Raw genomic sequence first — 13,720 nt, 5'->3', positions numbered from 1 at the left:
AAGTTCTCTCATGTCTCGTACAATCATAAGTAGTGTTAAATCTCTTCTTATAGTTGTATTCCCATAGTACATACATAATGAAAAAACTTATAAGTTGTTATGATAAAAAGATATTAATGGACGAACACACAAATTTTAAAATATTTCAAGGATTTAAAATATTAATTATTTACTATTAATAATTATAGTATTATTATTCAATTTACTCTCTGTTGAAAATATTAAATTACTCAAATATAAATAAATAATATAGTCTATTTTCCTTTAATTTATAAAAACTATAAAAATCTAACTCGATTTTTTTTTAGTTGAATGAGTGATACAAAAGCGAGTGATGTATTTTTTGTTAAAGAAAATAACAAACTCCCTCTTTGAAAGTTTGCTGGTTAGTGCAAACTTTGCAGTAACCAACCAATCAAAAGTCACCATTGTGTCTCGGTTTTTGATTCAATATTGAATGCATGCTTATTTTTTTCAGTGAATACTGTGATCAAGCAATCTGAGTGGAGAGAGAGAGAGAGGCAGCAAAACCACTACGATCGCTCTCTCGTGTTCCTTCCCTTTGTTCTCACCGATCCTCTCACCATGGCCGAATTCTTGGATCTCGAATCCCAAGACGGCGTGCGAATGCCCTGGAACGTGATCCCAGGCACCAAGCAGGACGCCCTAAACGCCGTCGTTCCGGTCTCCGTTGTCTACACTCCTATAAAGCACTTCCCCTCCATGCCAGTCCTCAATTACACGCCTCTCCGCTGCCGCACGTGCCGTTCAGTCCTCAATCCCTTCTGCATCGTCGACTTCGCCGCCAAGATCTGGATCTGTCCGTTCTGCTTCCAGCGCAACCACTTCCCTCCGCACTACGCCTCAATATCTGATGAATCCCTCCCCGCTGAGCTCTTCCCGCAGTACACGACCGTCGAGTACAACTCCGACGCCTCCTCCTCCGCCGACGCCGCCGTGCCTCCCGTGTTCCTCTTCGTCGTCGATACCTGCATCATCGAGGAGGAGATCGGCTTCCTGCGCTCCGCGCTGGCGCAGGCCGTCGAGCTCCTCCCCGAGAATTCGCTTGTCGGACTCATCACCTTCGGGACGTTAGTGCATGTTCACGAGTTAGGGTTTGCTGCGCTGCCGAAGACGTACGTCTTCAAGGGATCGAAGGATGTCACCAAGGACCAGCTCCTCGAACAAATGAGCTTCTTCGCCAAGAAGCCACGCCCGGCCGTCGGTGTGGTCGCCGGCGCGCGCGACGGGCTCTCCTCCGACAGTATTTCGCGGTTCCTCGTGCCGGCGTCTGAGTGCGAGTTCACAATCAATTCGGTAATGGTTGTTGATTTAAAGTGTGTTTGGTGTTAGTTTCTGTGTGCGCACGGGTGCTACTCTCGATTTGGTAATTCGTGTTGAGTGTCTATGGCAGTGGAATGAAATGAATTTCGATTGTATATATTTGGTGTTGATTTGCATGTATGTGTGTGCGCACGCATTCCGCTCTCAATTCAGTTACGTTTGTTGAGTGTCTCTTGTAGTGGAATGAAATGAATTTGTATTTGGCAAGGTTTAAATTGTGGAAGCGTTTTTTGTCACCGTGCACGGTGTTTTTGGAAAGTGCAGACACAAGTGGCTGATGCAGCTGCAATCGCAAATGTCATGTGGTGGTAGATACTTCCAAAACATCGACATTGTGGTCAAAACTGTGTTCATAGACTGTTTTTAAGACGTTGGCCTCTGCTGTTAATTTGTGTGTATAGACTCTATTTTCAATTTGGCAATGTTTGTTGAGTGTCTCTTGTAGTGGAATGAAATGCATTTGGTGTGTATAATTGTATTCGGTGCACTCCACTCTCAATTTGGTAATGTTCGTTAACTTTCCCTTGTAGTGGAGTGGAATGAATCTGGAGTGTTTTCGGTGTTAACTTTTGTGTTGAGTGTTTCTTGTAGTGAAATGAAATGAGTTTGGAGTGTATTTTGTGTTAATTTATGGGTGATATACTTGTGGTTTGGTTGGCAGGTTTTGGAGGAGCTGCAGAAAGATCCTTGGGCAGTGCCCGCAGATCAGAGAGCAACTCGGTGTACCAGCACGGCTCTGAGTATTGCAGCAAGTTTGTTAGGGGCATGTGTCCCTGGTTCAGCCGCAAGAATAATGGCTTTTATTGGTGGACCTGCTACTGAAGGACCTGCTCCTGTAAGAGCCACTAATGAAACTTATGCAGTTATATATAATATTGTCAATGAGTTATTTTTGTAGTTGTGTATGTAGCAAAATTTGAGTTCTATAATTAGTTAGTGTTGTGGGTTATCATGGTGAACTGTAATAAGTGAAGCCTGTGATCAATGGAGTGTTTAGGCTGGTAGTAAAGGAACCTTTTCAGCAACAAAGTGTTGAGGTTAATAATTATACTTTAAGTTTTGGCTTCAAAGATTCCATAAGGATGTGATTATAGGTCAGACATCGATTTTTTTTATCATGATAACTGTATCTTAGGAGTTCTTTATTGTCAGCATGCTCAAAATATGTCATCTTTAAGTAAAAATGAAAAAAATGTGGGGGAAAAAGTTGTCTTGTTAGTGATATGATTTGATTATTTTAGAGATATGATTAAATTATATTAAATAGGGAGATACAATATGATTTGATATGGAAATATATTACCAAATATTTCCCATTATTAGATATCGATTTTATTCTTTATTATTGTGTCTCTTCATTATAAATAAGAATACTCATGTGTGAATACAACACGTGGACTTCATTATATTCCTTTTTGGTTTCTATCTTCTCAACATGATACCAGAGCAGTATCATCCAGTGACTTGTTCTGTCACTAATCCTCTCAACATGTCTAATATGCCATTAGCCATTGCAGGTATATTCTGTAGTGAAGGATGACAATTTCTTGACTCATTAGTGATAAATATTGGTTAATCTTTTAGGTGAGGTTGTTGAGTTGTTTTCTGGTCAGAGCTAGATTATGATGAAGGAATCAGAGGAGGAAATACATAGATTAGCAATTGCAGTGAATTGTGGAGGGATATAGGAATGAACGCTTAAATAGGATTTTATTGAAGTTTTGAATTTGGCTTTAGTGTTAGGGTAAGAAAAAGTTGTTTTGGGTTTTATAGTTTAGAATCTTCCTTTCTGCAAGTTCTTTTCCGATGAAGTTATCTAGTTTTATTTTTATTTTATGACAGCAATTGTTTCCCAATTTCAGTTCATCTTATGATTTTTGGAGTATTTTGAATTGAGGTTTCTTTTGCGGGTTTTTTTCTTTTGGTCCTTTCTCAGTCTTTTGGTTTCTTTCAGAGTATATCACACCCTCTGCTGTGCTTTCCCCCTCCTCTTAGAATCTAAAGTCGAATATTTTAGTTTTGAATGCTTTTGCTATGTTGGTAAGGGCATGTAAATGGATATCATTGTTTTGAATGCCTGCATCAGGGTAATGCATTTCCTATGTTTGTAAGGGCATGTAAATGGATCTCAATGTTTTGAATGCCTGCTTCAGGGTAATGTATTTAACTGCTTAGATTGGAGTTCATTTTGATGAAGTAGTAAAATGGAGTTTGCATCATAGGCAATAATGAATCCATCTCACTTGATTGGTTGGTGACATTCAGCTGATTCTCTTTTATGAACTATTGAATATTGCAGATTGTATCCAAACAACTTTCTGAACCAATTCGATCCCACAAGGATCTGGATAAAGATTCTGTGCCACATTACCATAAATGTGTGAAATTCTATGATGGACTTTCGAAGCAGCTTGTACATCAAGGACATGTACTAGATCTCTTTGCTTGTGCTCTTGATCAGGTAGTTTTCACTTTTATCAACTATCCTTTTCTGGTTGGTACACAACATTTACTTGTGCATAAGTTGACCAGTGATTGTCTCTGTTTCCCCCTAAAGAACCTTCACTGTTAAGTTTTTGCCAAACTTAGAATATTTAAACGAACACTTCCAATTATCCAGTGTAATGAAGAGATTGTGACGCTGGTTTAAGCAGTAATTTACTTCTTCCCATTCTTTAATATATTTAATTTTCCAAAGCGATGTATGCAGAAGATTTTGCTTTTATGTCAAATCTTCATGCTATAACCTCCTTTCAGCCTTTTATTGGGTGATAATGGTTGAGCTCAAACCTTATTGAACATAAAATATAAGCCAATGAACTAGGACACGTGTTAGACACTCCATTAAAGTGTCAATTTTTAAAACAATATTTTTGTGTCTACAACATTCCCAGGATATAATCCGATCCAATTCCAACAAAATGTTAATGAGAGAAGACAAAATGATTTTTATAAGAAGTTGGAAAATGACAAACTTATTAGGTAAGTTTCTATTTCTCCTTTAAACAAACACATCCATTTTGATATTTACATTTTGTATTTCTCTTTTTCTGTTTAAATTTGTCTTTAGATGAATTTAACTTAGATGGTATCTTTTTCAATGATGGTAAGTAATCAATAGGGGGCGAAATATTTTAAATGAATTAGATCTGCTTTTCACTTTTATATTTTAGATAGATGGATTAGATTCCGTTTTGTATTAGGAAAAAAGCATCCAACTTGTTATATTTGATTAAATTCTTTGTAGATTATATTAAATATAATGTTCATTCTCAATTTAAGTGATTCATAATAATGTTCACTGTGTGTGTGTGTAGATATATATTTGTGTTGTATCCATCCTATATTTTAAAAATTATAGGTGTGGCAGTGTCCTTGCTTCATAGAATATAAGTGTTGTGCTCAAGCAAATGCTCCAAATAGTAGCAAAAAGTCCATGTTACATATAAATATAATCTCCTTACTTCTACTTCTACCAAAACCACGTATAAAGCCTGGTTACGACATGGGCATGATATTACACAAATATGGGGACATAACAATTTCTCAAAATTTAGTGATATATTATTGGTACAGTAACAAAAATTTATAAAATATTTTATATAAATGAAAAAATATTGATAAAGAAAGAGAGTTTGATGTTTTTTTCGTAATTCATAACTACGAAGCTCACAATTCAGAAATAGACGCATAATAAACCATTTTTGGCTAACTGTACTGTATCAATATAAACATCTTTGGTATAACTCAAACCAGTATTGACTCCACACAATAGCCTACAATTTAGAAGCATTGCTAAATTATTGGCTACAATCTTTTTATCATTTGCTACTCTCTAGTCTATAAAAATATTGATATTTATTCTATGCTATGAGAAGAAAAGGTTCACTGGGAATGACTTTTATTAAAGCAGTCCACTCATTTTATATTATTGTTTAGAACAAACTAGAACTAGTAAACAAAGAGAATGTTTTCTTTTATCGGAATTAACAAAGAGAATATGAAACATATGAGTATAATGATTAATTTTTTTCCACAAACATAATTTTTTCTTACCAAGTTTCTTTTTCTTCCCCTGATTTCTTAGCTTTTATGAGTATTCCTGATCTGTCTTGCCTGGAATCTTCTCTTTTATTTTTATTTGTTAGATTTATTTTATGGAAAATAATTGTTTCAATCATTATTTTTATATGAAGCTTAAGTGGTGTATGATAGTTTGAGGCAGTCCTTCCAATGAGCCATAATTCTAATGCCTCTCGCCATTAATAATTAGATTGTCCAAATTCATAATTCCTATAGTCTGAAATCCCTGGTTCGTTTATGAATAAAATAAAAAAATAGGGGATGATTTTGTTACCTGCTATCTGATTTCATTTCTGGTCAAGTTGTGTGATGCTAAGCTTTATAGTTTTAGGTGGACTATATTGGCTGACAAAAGTGTTATTCTTTATTTCTGTAGATGTTAGAAATTTCTGTATGTGGTTGTTTTGCTTTTGTATAATTTTCACATATTGAAAAATATTAAATTTCTTCTGTATACTTTATCCTCCAGGTAGGAATTGCCGAACTTAAAACTGCTGTTGAAAGGACCGGAGGCCTTGTTGTACTTGCTGAAAGTTTTGGCCATTCAGTGTTCAAGGATTCACTTAAGCGTGTTTTCCAGTCGGGTGATTATGATCTGGGTCTATCTTCAAAGTAAGTCTTAATATTTTCATTTTTTTTCTTTGATGTATGGATCTTCCTTAGTTGTTGTTGAAGAACCCGCATTTACTAGAGATATGGCTAAATAATACTATATAGGTGCAACCCTCACCTTATTAAACAAGTTTTCTGAGGTTGAGTTACATTTTAATCTCACTTTCTTAAGATGACATTAGAGTCATTTAAAACCTATCTTAGTCAAGTTCCTAGTCCTGTGCTCAAGATAGATGAGGGCAATTATTGTATATAAGTGGTTTCAAACCTCACCTTACCAAGCTAATTTAGTGAGATTGAGTAAGACTTAAATTCTACTTTCTTGAGATGGGTATCAAAGTCATTCAAAGCTTATCCTACTCAAGTTTTTTAAGTCTCGTGTCACCTACTATTGGGTTCCCCCTAGTCCCATTTTCGAAATGTCCAGTCCTTGGCATGATGGAGTGTATTGAAGAACCTACATTGACTATAGATAAGGGCAAATTATAGTATATTAGTGGATGCAAACCTCCCCTTACAAGCCAATTTTGTTGGGATTAAATTCCACTTTCTTAAGATGGTATCAGAGCCTATCTCAGTCATGTTTGTTGAGGTCTGTGTTGAAGAGCCTACATCGACTAGAGATATGGTCAAATAATAATGTAATGTATAAGTGGGTGCAAACCTATCTTACCAAACCAGTTTTGTGAGTTTGACTTAGGCTTAAATTTCAAATTTTTAGAGTTGTATTTCTTTTTTGTGTAGAGGGTAATTGTATGCATAAGTTTATTATTGCTAGTTGAGCTACTATGTTAGTTAAATACTAAATAGTATTATAGTTACATTACATGTGTGTGATTAGTGTACCAATGTATAATTGTGTAAAATTGGAAAACAAGTTGATCCTTGTTAAAATGATGAATTTTAGGGCTAGGAAAGAAGTGAATGAGAAATTGATAGAAATCCAGAAAAAATAAGATGTAACTAGAGAAGACCAAAATAACAGACTTTATTTAAGAGCAGAACAGAAAATGGGGAATGGAATTCTCGCCAAGGGTTTCCTTTGTGAGAATTACTCTTATGAGTCTACGAGTCGGGTTTACGAGTCGAGTTTATAGACCTCCCACGAGTCTGAGTAGACTCTCGAGTTTAATAACCTTGTAACCTACTGACTAACAACTGTCTTTATTCATTTTCATTATACATGCTAACAGAAAAAAGATACAATGCTAACTATTATCACGTTGGATATATTATTGATGATGTAATGCAATATCATTGCCTAAAACTCCTATTAGTACTAAGACTTTGGTCAAGCACTAGTACTGCTAGCCCCCAAGCCATCTAACAATCTATTAATTCATATATCTTTTAATACTGTCCTCAAGTTTAACTTGTTCTGTGGCAGTCTATCTTTCTAATAAAAAAGGAATAACAGTGAAGGAATTGATCAGCACTTTTAGTGTACCGAATCCCTAATTATAATATGGTGCATGTTCTATGGCTGCTGACTTGTTGACTCAATCAGCTCCATTTTTTCATGTATTAGAAGAACCAAGCTTTACCAAGTTAGTGCTGGATAATTGACCATAACTGGTGCCATGAACATAGCCTTACTGCAAATGTATATCATTCCCATTTATAACATATATTAAAGTCATATAGTTAGTATAGATGGTCCTGATAGTCATGCATTGCTTTATATAATGAATTTTATTTCTTATCTAACTTCTTTTTGCAGTGGAATATTTGAGATAAACTGCTCTAAGGACTTGAAAATCCAGGGTATTATTGGCCCTTGTGCATCTCTTGAAAAGGTGTCTAGAATATCTCACCTCTTTTCTGCTACTTATCTCCACCCCATAGATGCTTATCTTCTTCTCTGTATCTGCAGAAAGGCCCATTATGCTCAGATGTTGTTATTGGTCAAGGGGGTACAAGTGCATGGAAGATGTGTGGCCTTGACAAATCAACATCGCTGTGCCTATTTTTTGATGTTGTGAGGAAGGAAAGTCCTGAGGCAGCCATGCAGGCCACAAGCAATCAATTTTACTTCCAATTCTTGACTTAGTATGAAAACCGTCTCTATCCTCCTCGAGTAATGTTTTGTCTGTTATGGTAATGTACGTGAAATATTTCTCACTCATCACAGATGTTTTGCTTCAGTTATCAGAATAACAGTGGGCAGATGAGATTACGGGTTACGACACTTTCACGTAGATGGATTGCTGGACCAGAAAGTATACAGGTAAGGTTTCATCTTCAGCCTTTTGATTCATTATACCTGATTCTTTCGATCTCCATTCATTACTAAATCAATTTGTTTAGAGTTATCAAATTGAAAATGTGATAAAATATAGTTTAGGAATGATACACTGTACATTTTTCATTGTGATGCAAAACAAAGCCTTTTTCTTTGTTCACTATTTCTACCACTATATTCCTTCCCTTGCTTAGCTTCCTTGTTGGAAGTCAATGGTTTTGGGGTAATTGGTTGAGCTTATTGGTAGGCTTTGATTCTGAAGTGAAATTAAGACAATTGTTGAATAGGTTGGTATTTAGAAAGTAGGTTGCTTCCTTTTATGATATCCAATTCGGCTGCTGTGCTCCTTTGATCTGAAATATTGGCCATATATATATGTATGCATGTATTCCTTTTTTGTGTTTTTAAATGGACTCGTCACAATTCTCATGTATGGTAGTCATTTTTGTACTGAACTTTTCCTTCACCCAAAACTGAAAGATCTAGCTTTTTTTTACTTATGTTCATTCTTGTATGAGGGGGAGCTTAGGCGTCATGGTAAGTTATCTGATTCGTTACTTTGAGGTTTACACAGATTCTAATTATCAAAATAGCCTCTATGGTTGTGGGAGTTAGACTGGGGTACATCTACCCTCCCTGGACCCCACAATGTGCATACCTCATGGATTGTCACCATTTTTAGTTTACTCATACACAATGACGAGTGGTTATTTGTGGCTTCGGGCATAACCTTACCGTTCAAAATTGGCTTGTACAGCTAGGACTGCCTAAGCCTTATAAGCATTACTTAGACCATATCTCTACTCATTGTAGGATCTTAACTTCTGATAGTACATGCCTTAATGGCCCCACACGGACATTTTATTTAGCCTTTTTGGTCTACCCCTCTGTAGGTAGTCCTTTTAGAGATGCTATGACCTAGGGGTGACCACTACTAAGGTGGGTTTCCTACACACCCTTCATGACTAGGGGCTGTGGGCTTGGAACAGGGGAATACAGTTGGCCCAACTACAAATCTAGGACATATTCAAGTATAATTTTATAATTTGGATTTAGGGTCTAAGTCAACCTGAAAAAATTAACTTGTAAGATGAGGATGGTTCAAGTCTTGTAAGAACTATTTAATTCATATCAATAGTCAATTTGAGATTACATACTGCCCCTTCAATGCTGCATTTAAGGCAGCCCAAAGAAGCCACTGCTAAGGTGTATTATGTCCATGTCCTAACGTTGTGAGCTTAATTTAAGCCCCCAAAAGGGGCGAGCATTAACCAAGTCATTTGGCTGAATGCTAAGATGACTTGGGATCCTAACACATCCCTTGCTGCTGGAATTGGATATTTGGAGCATAAAGTTTGTTAGATTGTTGGATATTTGTAGGTGGCCCATTATCAAGGTCGGGTTAGTGTTGTTGATACCTTGTCCAATTCCATGTTATAATTAACTGAGCTTACCTCTCAAAGCTAGCTTGACGTGAGGTACGGGTATTGCTCAATCCATTTGTAGAATGCTTTTGCCATATATCTCGTCAATGTGGGGGGTCTTCAAAGTCTTTTATGTGTGATAATCAGTGCTTATGGTTGTTCAATGTTGCATGGGATGATTTTTCAAGTAACTTGAGAAGTCTATTTCTTTCCCGGTGTTATGAAAAAATCATTTTTGTTATTTTGTGAAAAATTTCAGTGTTTCTATAACATTTATGTCTAAATGTAGGACTTGATTGCTGGATTTGACCAAGAAGCAGCTGCTATAGTCATGGCACGTCAAGTCTCTTACAAAATGGAAACAGAGGTGAGTGCATGGTGTTTATTTTCAGTTTTGTTGTTTTTGGATAAATACATCAACCTTCCCGTATGTGTGATAGGGATCCGCTTATTGCTGAAGTCACGAACATTAACTTTGCTTCATAACTGTCTGTGAAAACTTTCACTCTAATTCAGTAATACTGTCCCCCTCTTGGACAGGAATTGATCTTATCATTTGGTCTCATAGCAGTGCTATGGTTGATATCACAAACCAGGAAAATCACGTCCAAGTTTGAAAATGTCTTGAATAAGTTGATCCCTGTAGTATGTGCAAATTAATTTACAGAACTAAAATGCATTATAATTAATTGCTGTCTGTTTTAGAAATCATTTAGGAAATCTATTCTACAGGTTTTTTTAATTATTCTGTTAATTTAGATTTCAAAATCTAACTCTGCAAGAGAGGAAAGAAAATTCAACAGCTTTTTGTTATAATCCAGCTAAAAACTACATTCTGCATGAAAAATGGCATGAGGTTTCCTTTGCTTCTCCTTTCAAGAAAATGAACGAAGATATATAGTCAATTGAAAAACCCGTCATACTTGTGCATCACCAAATAGTACAATGACAAAAAGATCAAGAGTCTCAGAAGTACTACTTTTCCACATGATACACCCATAGTTGTGAGAACTGAGAACCTGCTCATCTCTTTCTCACTGACCTGCTTTTGTGGTTGTGCTCTTTTAATGTTGTGATGTTTTGTAATGACGTAATTTTGGAATCAGGCTGAATTTGATCCTATCAGATGGTTGGACAAGGCATTGATAAATCTGTGTTCCCGATTTGGGGAATTTCAAAAGGACGCACCATCTTCTTTCAGTTTGTCTCCCAGGTTGTCAATATTCCCACAATTTATGTTTCATTTCCGACGTTCTCAGTTTGTTCAGGTATTGTATTATCGGATTTTTTAGGTTTGTGATATTTGCTGCACTAATATTTTGTACTTCAATGTTTACCTATTTCCTTAATTATATTTATCACAGGTGTTTAACAACAGCCCAGACGAGACTGCTTACTTTAGAATGATACTGAACCGTGAAAATGTTGCTAATTCTGTTGTCATGGTTCAGCCTTCGTTGATCTCTTATTCATTCCATTCTGGTCCGGAACCAGCACTTCTTGATGTTGCTGCCATTGCGGCTGATAAGATCCTGCTTTTGGATTCATTTTTCACTGTTGTTATTTTTCATGGTTCAACAATAGCTCAATGGCGTAAGGCTGGATATCATAATGAACCGGAGCATCAGGTATTCTTCGAATGTGTTATTGCTAATATGAGAATAATTATTCTATTTAGTTTTGGTCTGAGGTTTTTGTTTGAGAATTACAGTATCCAACTTACTGTTTCAGTATTTTTGTTAATTTCAGTCTTAGGAAAAAATATTGTAGATTATGGGCTTTTATTGATCATATTGATTTAAGATTAAATTCAGTAAGGTGCTTGGACTTGCTGCGTATAGGTCTATATATGCAGCTACTGCAAAGTTTTAACACATCTGGCAGCTCCTTGGCTGCAGTTAGGCATCCGTTTATAATACGTGGGCTTTATTTTATTTTCTGACTTTTATCATTCTTGTATTAACTGTTTAGTGAGAAATCCATGGTATGGCCTGTGTTATGTTGAACCAACTTGATAGTTTGAATTGGTCTTTGGACATCTTTCCCTGGTCTTTGTAAGCTTCTATCAGTGTTTTCTTGAGGTCATAATGTCTAGAACTGGACTAGATCACCAGTGCTCTTACCTTGACATTGACAATTTATTTGATTAAATCACTATATTTTTCAGGCATTTGCTCAATTGCTACGAGCTCCTCATGATGATTCAGATTTAATAATAAAGGAGAGATTTCCTGTACCTCGCCTGGTCATTTGTGATCAGCACGGCTCTCAGGTTACTTTCTATTCCTTCTTGCCCTTGATCACCTGATAATACAATAATTGGTTTGCTTGCTGCTACCGTTTGTTTTTCATTGCTTCTAATAATTACCCCTTTCATTGTTTTCTAATTACCATGCTGTCATCCTAGAATTATTGTTCTGATTTTTTTTTTCTTTTAATTTTGCTTTTGTATCTCACTCCGCACTTCAATAGATGTACACCAGCTAAGAACTCCAAAGTATCATCTATTATTTTGTCATTCTCCGTGAGATTTGGATGGAGGGCTCAGATTTTGCCATTTCATCCATTCATTAGTGATTTTAAAGTTCATGGTAGTATTTTGCAATGCTACCCAGATTGCATGAATATCACATATTGTTGACACAATCCGAAATAAATTACTTTTTGTTAAATAATTATACTAACATGTATGTTCATCCAATTAATGACATTTAATGTAGGCCTATGAGAAACATGTATTTCATAACTGTTAGTTATTGGACCTTTATGTGTGACTAGAAGGGCTTATACCGCATTTACTAAAGCAAATGATATTCGATATAGTATTCTCCGAATGTGCTTAGAATGAAGTAAAATTTATGGGTGACGAAAAACTATTGATGCCATGGTTTTCTTTAATCCTTGTGTGTATGTGGGTTTCCTTGAGATCCATTGGCAGTGAAAAAAGGAAGTTTACCTGTCAGTTTCATTTGAAAAGCTCTCCCTATACAAATTGTTTATGTATGATGAGAATAATTATTGTTTATCGGTGAGCTTTGAATATAGCTGTAATTTAATTGATGTGATTCATATGCTTTTGAACTAACTGCTATATGCATGTGCATATTAGTATTTTTGTTTTTCAGTGTGACTAGCTCCATTCGTTTTACAGTAATGTAAGATGTTTTGTGTTAATGTGTGTGCAGGCTCGATTTCTACTAGCAAAGTTAAATCCTTCTGCGACTTACAACACCGAAAATTATAATCCTGGAGGTGATATTATCTTTACTGATGATGTTAGCTTTGAGGTCTTCCTGGATCACTTGCAAAGATTAGTAGTTCAATAAATTATATGACCTTGGAATTTTTATGTAAAATTTTCCTTGGATTTCTGCCTGTACATTAACTTCATTTTAGTATGTTCTTACAATTTCCAATTTTGTGCAAAATGTTGTAATTATTTGGAATCGAGCGCTCATATGAAGGACAGAAGGAGTAAATCTATTTTCTCTGTAGCTATATATCCAGGCTTTAAGATTTTCCTTGGTGGCGAAAGTTTCTCCTATCTTCTACTCAATTACTTTCTGGAACTATCATCTGGTGCTAATTAAGCAGGCGGACATTAATTTTTTCCATTCAACTGTCTTCATTTAAGTTAATCATGTTAATCATTAAAAACCATTATTTAAATTCAAATAAATTATTAAAGACCAAACATAATCAATTATATTAACCATTAACAAAATTCAAACAAAAATTAAAATTATCATATTAAGACTTTATTTTTTTATACTAAAAATGAAATATATTAATAATAGTTATATTAAATCACCTATTTATCCTTTTTAATATATAAAAAATAACATAGTTTTATCTGATGTGGAATTTAATAAATATTATAGTTTTCATATTATTTAATTTTGTTTTCATTTCAATCTTGTAAAAGAAAAATACTTATTTTCGAACCTTTTAAAAAAAAATTTAATCCTTATAAAATGCGATCATTCTTAAGTTTCAAATTTCAAACTATTTTTAA

General features: G+C 35.3%; 1 protein-coding gene across 1 annotated transcript; it reads left to right on the top strand.

Annotated features, from left to right (window-relative positions):
• The first annotated feature begins 306 nt into the window (after positions 1 to 306).
• LOC137818194 (protein transport protein SEC23 C) lies at positions 307 to 13,239 on the top strand. Its single transcript, XM_068621469.1, has 12 exons — positions 307 to 1,317; positions 2,006 to 2,179; positions 3,644 to 3,805; positions 5,897 to 6,039; positions 7,760 to 7,835; positions 7,913 to 8,088; positions 8,185 to 8,266; positions 9,995 to 10,072; positions 10,812 to 10,973; positions 11,070 to 11,333; positions 11,873 to 11,977; positions 12,891 to 13,239. Exons 1-12 carry the CDS (start codon positions 586 to 588, stop codon positions 13,029 to 13,031), a joined length of 2,295 nt encoding a protein of 764 aa, XP_068477570.1. The 5' UTR covers positions 307 to 585; the 3' UTR covers positions 13,032 to 13,239.
• The last annotated feature ends 481 nt before the right edge of the window (positions 13,240 to 13,720 follow it).

The sequence above is a fragment of the Phaseolus vulgaris genome, chromosome 10, assembly GCF_000499845.2.
Source record: "Phaseolus vulgaris cultivar G19833 chromosome 10, P. vulgaris v2.0, whole genome shotgun sequence".
Classification (NCBI taxonomy): Eukaryota; Viridiplantae; Streptophyta; class Magnoliopsida; order Fabales; family Fabaceae; genus Phaseolus; species Phaseolus vulgaris.
This window is presented reverse-complemented; position numbering and strand designations above follow the sequence as displayed.